Source organism: Silurus aristotelis (assembly GCF_946808225.1).
Source record: "Silurus aristotelis genome assembly, chromosome: 4".
Classification (NCBI taxonomy): Eukaryota; Metazoa; Chordata; class Actinopteri; order Siluriformes; family Siluridae; genus Silurus; species Silurus aristotelis.
This window is the reverse complement of record NC_139577.1, coordinates 7,189,671-7,200,413: the sequence shown is the minus strand read 5'-3', so window position 1 is coordinate 7,200,413 and position 10,743 is coordinate 7,189,671. Positions and strand designations below refer to the sequence as shown.

At 41.2% G+C, this 10,743-nt stretch overlaps 1 protein-coding gene across 10 annotated transcripts in view; it reads left to right on the top strand.

Annotated features, from left to right (window-relative positions):
- The first annotated feature begins 1,293 nt into the window (after positions 1 to 1,293).
- Positions 1,294 to 10,743, top strand: part of sobpa (sine oculis binding protein homolog a) — a 52,363-nt gene continuing 42,913 nt past the window's right edge. For 2 of the 10 annotated variants that reach the window (XM_083539785.1, XM_083539784.1), the window contains exon 1: positions 1,296 to 1,807. In XM_083539785.1, the coding sequence (XP_083395911.1) occupies positions 1,709 to 1,807 (99 nt within the window). In that variant the 5' untranslated portion in view covers positions 1,296 to 1,708. Of the gene's footprint in view, positions 1,808 to 10,743 lie in introns of all 10 variants that reach the window. The other 8 variants (XM_083539780.1, XM_083539779.1, XM_083539786.1 and 5 more) reach the window with 6 other exon arrangements.

Below are 10,743 nucleotides of genomic sequence, written 5' to 3'. Positions count from 1 at the left end.
TATAATATAGTGTAAAGCTTAATCTATAGTGTAATGATCTTGAGCTATAGTGTATTGACTTTAATATAATTTGTACAGTTTTAAACCTATACTGTAAGATTATAATCTGTAGTATAATAATAAATCTAACATAGTCTTGATCTATACTGTAAGTATATTGAGCTATAGTGTAAAGCCCTTTATGTATACTGTAAGGGTCTTCAAACGTATATAGCGTAAGCATCTTATAGCATTATACAGTCCTCTATTTCTCTCTCTCTCTCTCTCTCTCTCTCTCTCTCTCTCTCTCTCTATATATATATATATATATATATATATATATATATATATATATATAGAGAGAGAGAGAGAGAGAGAGAGAGAGAGAGAGAGAGAGAGAGAGAGAGCAGCAGCAATATAAAGGGTATAAATCTATAGTGTATGTATTCTAATCTATAGTGTAATGGTTTTAATAATTTATCATAAGGCTTTAGGCTCTTTATCTATAGTGTAATAGTCTTACTATATGAAGACGACACACTGATTATAGCAAGTCTGATACAACACAGTTTTAAAATATCAAAACAAAAAAAATTTATCAATATCTTTAGATCCTTAACTAGAACTTTACTGTGTTTTTATGTTATCTGTTTTGAAGAACCCGTAACGCTGCTGAGTCACAGGTTCCTAGAATCGAACACACATCTATTATCGAAGGAGATCCTACAAATGTTTTACAAAGGAGTGTAGACCTTCTGTAATGAATTCAATTCAGAACAGTTTCTGAAAATGTCAAATTTGATTTCTCTTCAGGTTGGAGTGATTTTCATTTCTATTGGTGGTAAACACTGTGTGCTTTTAAGATCCAACACACACTAACACACACACACACACACACACACACACACACACACACACACAGACACACACACACACTCACAGAGGCACACTTTTTAGCCATGAATTTGACCTAGACCAACTCTAGATCATAGTCAAAATGTTTGAGATAAATAGAAATAGGCCAGAAGCTTCAGACAACCTACACGAGGAACCAAATATATTTTCCTATTTAGAAGGTTCTATTTAGAACCTTCATGGGAAATCCTCTGATCTGGATAAAAAGCATGCAAAGCGTAAGCACACACACACGCGCGCACACACGCGCGCGCGTTATTTTGTGTGTGTGCGCGCTCGTCTCCTGCAGCAACAATGTGAAACTCCATCCGCTCGCGCTGTGCGGTAACCCGAGCCGTGGAAAAAAAAACGGGGAGGAAACAGGCTTGCGCCGCGTACGGTTACCAAATAACAGGCCCCTCCTCCTTTCTCTCTCTCTCTCTCTCTCTCTCTCTCTCTCTCTCTCTCTCTCTCTCTCTCTCTCTCTCTCTCTCTCTCTCTCTCTCTATCCCTCTCTCACAGCTCGGAGACACGGCACGCAGCAGCAGAAGATGGCTGAGCGCACCGGGCAGCGTGAGCCCCGCACGGCGGCAGCAGCGTCGTTATCCCCGTCCCTCTCCCCGGGGCGACCCTAAATACCCCCCCTTCCTCCTGTCTCTCCTTCCTCCACACACACACACACACACACACACACACACACACACACACACCCTAAAGGTTCCCGGTGTCTGTACCGTCGCTCCGCGACCCCACGTTAGTTCCCCTGACATACATTCATACACGCACGCACGGACGGAGGAATTTTTTTTCTCGTTTTGTTTTCTTTCATCGAAGCATGGCGGAAACGGAGAAGGAGGGCAGTAGAGCTCCGGAGAGCAAGAGGAGCCGGAAACCCGCGCACCCCGTCAAACGGGAGATCAACGCAGACATGAAGGTGGGTTCCGCTGGGTTCCAGGGGTGGAGGGAGAAAGGGACGTGTGCGTGTGTGTGTGTGTGTGTGTGTGTGTTTGGGGGCGTCATTCAAGGGCGCTATTCTTAAGCGTGTGGCGTGTATGAGGCAGAGTTTTCAGCTTTGATTTGTGCAGGTCAGCGGTGCCCCCCCCCCACCCACCCCAAATACACTCACGCGCACACGCGCGCACCTCATGCATACAAACGCAAACACGCGCTCTCTGTTTCTGTACACTCTCTTCCTGTGCATCAGGTGCGCGGCGTTAGACGTGAACGTGTGCTAAGGTGTGAACGTTAAAAGCAAATGATATGTGTGTGTGAAAGAAAGAGAGCGAGACAGCGTGTGTATGTGTGTGTGTGTTGCGCGCGCGTGCGCCCACCGCCTTTCCTCATTTCACACAGCTGAAATGGAAAATTTAGCTACACGTCCTACTATAACGACTGAGAGGGCCACTTCAGGGCATGCATCTCTCTCTCACACAGGCATCATCCACACACACGCGCACGCACGCACGCGCACGCACGCGCATCAACGCACACGCTCCGTCCGCGATTGGCTATCGTTCCGCTTCAGCTCCAGCTGTGCCCCATCTCGCGCACCTTTTGTTTCCGCCGTCTCGAGCGATCCAGATGTTCGTTACTGCTCGCTCGCGACAGCGCGCTAGAATCGAAGCGTACGGTCTCTCTCTCTCTCTCTCTCTCTCTCTCTCTCTCTCTCTCTCTCTCTTTCTTTCTTTCTTTTTGTGTTTTCTTATTGGTTTAGTTTTAGTAGCATTTGGAACGATTTTATTGTTTTGACTTAGAGAGGCATTATTCCCATCTCTCGTCTCCCATCATCCCCCCATCATTCTCCTTCATCCCTCTCTTTTATCGCTCGCTCATCTCTCTGTCTTCAATCATCCTTCTCTTTCATCCCCTGTCATCCCTTCATCATCCTTCAATTTCATCCCACCGTCTCCCCATCATCTTCCTCCATCATCCCTTTCTCCTATTCCTTGTCATCCCTCCATCATACCTCTCTCATTTCCTGTCATCTTTCCATGATCCTTCAGTTTTATTCCACCTTCACCCTTTCATCTTCCTCTCGTTCTCATCCCACGTCATCTTTCCATCATCTTTTATCAGCCTTCGTTTTCATCTTACTGTCATCCCTCCATCATCCCTCTCTTACATCCCACTGTCATCCCTCCACCATCCTTCTTTCATTCATCCATTATCCCTCTCTTTCATCCCCTCCATCATCCCTCTTTTTCATTCCATTGTCATTCCTCCATCATCCTTTTTTCATTCATCCATCATCCCTCTCTTTCATCCCATCCATCATTCCTCCATCATTCTTTCATCTCTATAAAATCCAGCGCTCTTATCTCATCCCCTATCTTTCTCCTCTCTCATCCTACCATAACACTTTAATCCCTCCATCATGCTCCTTTCACCCCTTCATCATCCCTCCTCATCCCTCTCTCACATATCTACATGATACCCCAAAAATCCCTCTCATCATCCCATTTTTGCTTTCTTAGACCCCCAATATCCCACCATCAAATCTCCATTATTCCTCATTCTTTTCTCTCATCCCATCATTATTCTTCTCTCACAATTTGACATAATGTCTCCACATTCCCATTCTCTCTTCATCCCATTTTTACTTTCTCATCCCTCCATCATCCCTCTTCCATCCATCTCATTCCCCCATCGACCGTTTTAATATAAAAAATTTGAATAAAGAGAATTATAATTTTTTTATTAATGCGTCTTTCTGTATGTCATGCACACTGTTGCTTACATTTCCTTTATCAGTGTAATTGTTAAAAAATAAAAAATATCCTACAAATCCATACAAAAGGAAGAATATAGAAATATGTTCATATTTATTTTGGTATATTTTACATGTACATGTGCACATGTATGAATATTACAAATATCTTTGGAATAGTTTTTGACCAAAAATAGTAAGATATAATAATAGTTTCTAAAGGGATAAGGGCCTTTACCAAGGGCCCAACAGTGGCAGCTTACATTTAAATTTACATTTGTGGCATTTAGCAGACACCTTTGTCCAGAGAGATATACAAAAGTGCATGGAGTCTCTAGCAATGAATAAATCTACACTGGTAGGCTAGATTACAACTTAAGATAAATCAGCCTACAACTCTGTTGAGGTTTTTATTTATTTATTATTATAATTTTTTAACAAAGCAAACTTGGAAAGTGTTAGTTTAAGTGTTTCAGGACGATGTAAGTCCCCCGTCGGATTAAGATAGCCAGGGACTCTGCTGTTCGGACATCTAGGGGAAGTTTATTCCACCACCTTGGTGCCAGAATAGAAAAGAGCCTTGAAGTATACTTACCTCTTCCTCTGGGAGAAGGTGGTACCAGTCAAGCAGTGCTAGAGGATCTCAGACAGCTTGGTGCAGTGCGAGATGTGATGAGGTCTCTGAGGTAAGATGGTGCTGGTCCATTTTTGGCCTTGTAGGAAAGCATCAGTGTTTTGAATCTGATATGTGCAGCTGCTGGAAGCCAGTGAAGGGAGCGCTGCAGTGGGGTGGTGTGGGAGAACTTGGGCAGCTTGAACACAAGTCATGCAGCTGCGTTTTGGATCATTTGCAGTGGACGAATAGCGTTCAGGGGAAGACCTGCCAGCAGAGAGTTGCAGTAGTCCAGTCTCAAAATAACAAGAGACTGAAGCACCTGGGCAGCCTGTGTAGACAGAAATGGTCGAATCCTTCGGATATTGTAGAAAAGAAATCGACAAGAACGAGCCACATTAGCGACATGTGAGGAGATGGACAGTTGATTGTCCATGGTCACCCCAATGTTGTGAGCAGTGGCTGAAGGGGAGAGCAAAAAGTCATGAAAAGTTATTCAGAGATCTTGTCCTGGGCATGAATTGACTGGGATGACCAGCAGTGCTGTTTTGCTGGGGTTGAGTTGATGAGCACTACATGAAGATATGTCTGCCAAGCATGTCGATCTGAGGGAGGGAAAGAAAAGATGAGTTGAGGGTCATCAGCATAGCAGTGGTAAGAAAACCCATGTGAGGATATGAATTTACCAATATAGTAGGTATAGAGGGGAAAAAGGAGGGGATTAAGTACTGAGCCTTGTGGGACACCTGTGGAGAGTCTGTGTAGGGCAGATGTGGACCCCCGCCATGTCACCTAGTATGAGCGACCTTCCAGATAGGAAGCAAACCATTTCCATGCTTTTCCACGGATACCGAGGCTCCTGAGGGTAGACAAGAGAGTCTTGTGGTTGACTGAGCTCGGCAGCACTGGGGCTTCAACCCCCAACCTTACAATCAGCAACTCAGAGCCTTAACACTGTCATCTTTAGGATGTTTCTGGAGTGCGCTGGAGCATGCTGCTGGGATTTTACACTGTGTTTATTCATGTTTTACAGAAGAAAAAAAATCCAAAGCAAGAACAAGCATCCACGAGGAAACAGAGCTGAAAGATTTAATGGTATTTTTAAAACATTTTAACAACATGTAGGGAGGCAGCTTAGTGGTTAAGCATAATTTACTTGTGAGCAAATTCAGTGTTTCTTCATGGGATTATAAAAGCATTTCATCAGATTTAGGTATTTTTGGAAAAAAAAATTCATTTACATGATTTTTTTTTACCTTAAGGATCTGTGTTCGTTTTTTGCAGGTTCGTTCCCGCTTGTTTTGATTTGAACCACAAGCTGTCGTAGAATTGTTGCGAGTCGACTTGTGTGCGATACGAACACTTGATCGAAAGCAGGAATCGTAGCTCGCAACAGTATTTTTAACAGTGTTTTAACCATGTTATGACAAAAAAATTGCTTGAAACGGATGATTCGTGGAAAAATATGTGCTGTTACTGAAAACCTTTGTTCCCAACTCGCAACTTTTGCATGTTTTCACATCTCGACTTTTTTTCTTTTTTCTCCCTGCTTTCTAAGTTTTCTACCTGCCATTAACAGGTAGTCCCAATTTACGATACACATTACAATGACACGATCGTAACTTGAATATATAAGCCGAGACATGGCCTAGCCTTCACAGGAGTCTTAAAGAATGGTGATCAGTATGGGGAAGTATACTGTTATAAATTGGTTAATAAATGAACAAATTAATTTAACGATGGTTCGACATACAATGTGGATATTGATCTTACGATGCATTACAGTAAATCATTTACAAACTTTCTTTCGGCTTCTCCCGTTAGGGGTTGCCACCGCGGATCATCCGCATGTTTGATTTGGCACATGTTTTTACGCTGGATGCCCTTCCTAACGCAACCCTCCCCATTTATCCGGGCTTGGGACCGGCACTAAGAGTGGCTGGGGATGGTTCCCTGACCAGGGATCGACCCCGGGCCGCAGCGGTGAGAGCGCCGCATCCTAACCACTAGACCACCAGGGACCCTACAGTAAATCATTTACAAATTAAAGTAATTAATGAAACATATTACAGTACATAGTTTAACAATGTTAGCACATAATTTACAGTTCATAATTTACAAATTACAGTACATCATTTAACAAAAACGACATTACATAATTTAGCAAAACAGCAATTTACAGTACCGTAAAGTATAAACTGTACATTATATATGTGTGCGGCAGCGGGCAGGTGGGTGAGCTCCTGTTCATGAGTGGAGGGCAACGCATACGCTGCTATGTTTGCCTGCAGCTCAAAACAGTAAATATTTGTAAAAGATTTTCGTATCTCTATCATCATCATCATAAGATCGAAAAAGTTAAGTTTAACCATCTTAACTCTGGGACCATCAGTACACTGTTCACATCACTCTTAACCTTTGAATGTTTTTCCACCTAACAGCTGAAAAAAAACGCTTGCAATATGCTCACGGGACATTTTGAAAAAGTATTGACATTCAGTTAACAATCATATATTTAGATGTTTCTTTGTAGAGTCAGACAGAGCTAAAGATCTCTTATGGGCCCTTATTAGTCAGTAGAAATGTTCTTTAATCACAGGTCAATCACCAGAAGATCAATATCAGATGAGATACAGGTAAACAGTGTAAAAAGAAAAAGAAAAAAGGTTAATTTGTTCTCATGCTGGATCAGGTTTGAGCGATTGGGGATAGATCGGCAGTGCTATTTAGCCTTAGCTTACGTGTGAAATGAAAATGCGTAAACTGAGGTCATTTCTATTCACTATGGTGCTCATCCACATCCTCAGCCTTCCTGATCTTTTCTGTCGTTCTAGTGAGCGTGAGGCTCCTGTTCCAACTTTACTTTCTTCGTCCTCCACGTCTTCGAGGTACGGTTCGTTTCCTTTCTGTTTTTTCCGCCTCTCCCACGCTCGCATACGGCTCACCTCGTTCTCTTTAACACGCCGCAGCGAAACGTTCGTTCATTAGCCGTACGTGTGCGAGGTAATTGTTTTGTCGTGGAGGCGTGCGATGCTCATGCGATCCCCGAGCGTCGAATTAACACCTACGCCACCAATTCATGCTGCGTTCAACATTTCTACAAGCGACTTTTCAAACCTCCTACAGAGTTTCCGTACGTCAGGAGCTCCGAGCGAAAGGAAAGACGTTTACTTGCTGATCGCAAAAAAGGTTTTACTTGAGTTTATTAATCCGGAGAAGCAATTTATCAGGCAGAGGGAAAAGAAAATCATCCCACACCTTTTTTCTTTCTTTCTTTCTTTCTTTCTTTCTTTCTTTCTTTCTTTCTTTCTTTCTTTCTTTCTTTCTTTCTTTTCTTTCATTCGTTCGTTTTGTTCTTTTGTTTATTCGTTCGTTCAATCGTTTCTTTCTTTCTTTCTTTGGGCCTGTCTTTCTTTCATGCTTTCTTTCTTTCATACTTTCTTTTGTATTTCCTTTCTTTCTTTTGTACTTACTTTCTGTCTTTCGTTCGTTTGTTTATTTGTTTGTTTGTTCCTTCCTTCCGTTAATTTCTTTCTTTCTATCTGTCTGTCTTACTTTCTTTCATGCTTTTTTCTTTTATACTTCCTTTTTTCTTTCATTTATTTGTTCTTTTGTATGTTTTCTTTCTTTCTTTCTTTCTTTCTTTCTTTCTTTCTTTCTTTCTTTCTTTCTTTCTTTCTTTCTTTCTTTCTTTCTTTCTTTCTTTCTTTCTTTCAAGCAGTAATGTACTAATATCTAATATCATTTTGTTAATAATTCCTTTCGTTCCTTTTTTACCTGCAGGTAAGAAGGTGTAACAACAGCAGACGTTTTTGATTTTTTATGCACACTTTTATACAACTTTTACTAACCAGAAAGAAAGAGAGAGCGAGAGAGAGAGAGAGAGAGAGAGAGAGAGAAGGACAGAGATTTTATTTCAGCTGCTACTTTTCGAGCTCTTATGTCTTCTTCTGGAGCAGAATCGGCTCTGAGATAAAGACAAGATAAAGATGAGACAAACTCTTCTGAAAGCTTTTTCACCGAACTTCTTCTCAGCTTCATTAGAGTGATGATAGTGTTAAAGAAAAAAATACTCTACTTAAGTTTCACTTGAGTAAAAGTACAAAAGTATTTGCCTTCAAATGTATTTACGCATCCAAAATACTATGATTTATTACATGTTCATTATTATATATTCATTAAATATTCTTAGATCAGTCTACAAATGTGGACACATTTCTAAGAGCTCCATTTCATGTAGAAATATCACCCAAAATGCATTTATTGCACAATTAAAATCACATGTCAATGTGCACAATTAATCAAACTCTCAGAACCAAGAACCAATCCAACCTTGGCTAATTATATCCATATGATACTTACAATATCTATATCCTTATAATTTATGTATTTGAAATTAGCCTTTTAAACTGCACTGGAGATTCCCCCTTACTGAGCTCAGTTCAGGACCTGTTCAGTACAATCCCAGACAACCTTTATGCCATCACCTCAATTAGAGGTAACCAAATCATTAAGTGTTAGTTTAACTACAAACCAACTAGACTAGTTTGGCTGTAATTGTTTTGTTGCTACACACATTATATTAAACTACATACTATAAATGATAATGTTATGCAGCTAAAAGAAATATTGTTGCCCTATGTGTAAAAGCACACCAGACATCACAGCATATCCTAAATGATATACAGTTCTAGCCTATTTCATTAAATGCATTAGCCTTTACTATCTTCATAACGAAATCAGATACATACACACCTTTGTCTTTTGCATGCTTCCCCCACTTCTTTCTTCTTTTTTCTGAATTGGAATAATGAGGGTTTTGACCTTTTTTGTCATCCATAATTTTCATTTGGATTCAGCGCTCCTCACTGAGGTGACGTCACCCAACCCCCGCCTCTCCTTCCTAATGTATGAATGAGGGAGTTTCTTCGGGTGGTGGGTGAACACTGTCCTGACCAGGTTCATTGACTGTGACATGATATGTCAAAAGGTGTCGCCACCCTGGGCCCATGCTTAAAGCAGCTTTGCCCTGATTGGTGACTTGCTGCATGTTGGACCAGTTAAGTTTTTATTCACTTATAAATAAATTGGAACGACTGATTTTGCGAAATGTAGTGGATCTCTCTTTCTTTTTCCACATTCTCGGTGTCTATCCCTCATTGTTTGTATTGTCTTTCTGTCTGTCTTTCACTTTTTTGTGTCGTTTGCTCTCTTTCTCTCTCTCTCTCTCTCTCTCTCTCTCTTTCTCCCTCTCTTTCTCTTTCTCTTTTTCTCTCTTTTTCTCTCTTTCTCATTCTATCGGATTCAATTGTTTCCCATAAATTTGCTCATCCACACTGAAATGTCTAAAAACCTTCGCGGCAACGTCGAGACAAGGCACCGTTACAAGACTAAAGACCAAAAATCTGCTTTTTTTTTTTTTTTTTACGAAACTGTATTAGTTTGTGCATGGCCTCTGTCTATCTCTACATTTTAATTGATGCCTCACTGTGTCTTGTTTTTATCTTTAATGCCTGTTTCTATGCTGCCCCTCTCCCCATATTTCTCTTTCTCTCTCTCTCTCTCTCTCTCTCTCTCTCGCTCGCTCTCTCTCTCTCTCTCTCTCTCTCTCTCTCAATGGATGCATAAGGACAGTTTAGTAGTATCGTGATCATGTTGTTATTTTACAGTGAATCATTCAACAAACGAGGAGAATCCATCCCTCCTTACGACAAGCCAGTTATGATATGAGGTCAAAGCAAATGCACGTTGAGGCCTGGCACAGAACACACACGAAACAGGGGACAATAGAGAACACGTGAACATAACAGGGCACACGTGAACACACAGGAAAGGTAACACAATGGGCTTAAGGATGACAGGGTCCAAACTGAAGCAAAGATGTGTGACAATACATAAATAAATGCACATGGCAATTGTTACTATGGGAACCGAGACAGGAAGGGGAAATCTGTGACAAGCGCAGACAGTTTAATAAGGCTTTGTGCACGATTACGTTCGATGCATCGCTGTGAACCTGCTGTTTTGCGCATGTACGTGAATTTCCGGTACAATGAGACTCGCACATTAATGTTCTTGTGCTTCTTACACTGTTTGCAAAATCATAAAACCTCATCAAAAAATCAGTGCATCAGCAGAACTCGGGTAACGTGGAAATGCTGTGTGTAAACTTCCATTTAGAACCACTGTGTAAGGGTACACACACTCCACACATACACACACTCCACACATACACTCTAGGGATGGTAAGTTTCCCCAATTCGCACCGGTGCTTTGGTGCATCGATTCAAAAAGGTGTGCATCACATACAAGCTGGTATTTTATTGCAATCTACGATATATTTCTATAGAATTTTAGTAGATGCGCTATACCTTTATTATTTAGAAAGCGACTAGTAATTTGTGACCAATATTTAATATGTAGATTCATTTGTCAGCGCTAAACTGTTTTTCGAGCGTGTTCTCTCAACACCACTGCTGCTACGTGAATATGACGTATCACAACACTACGGAGACCGAGGCGCGTCCTGAGAGTCACCTAGAATATAGAT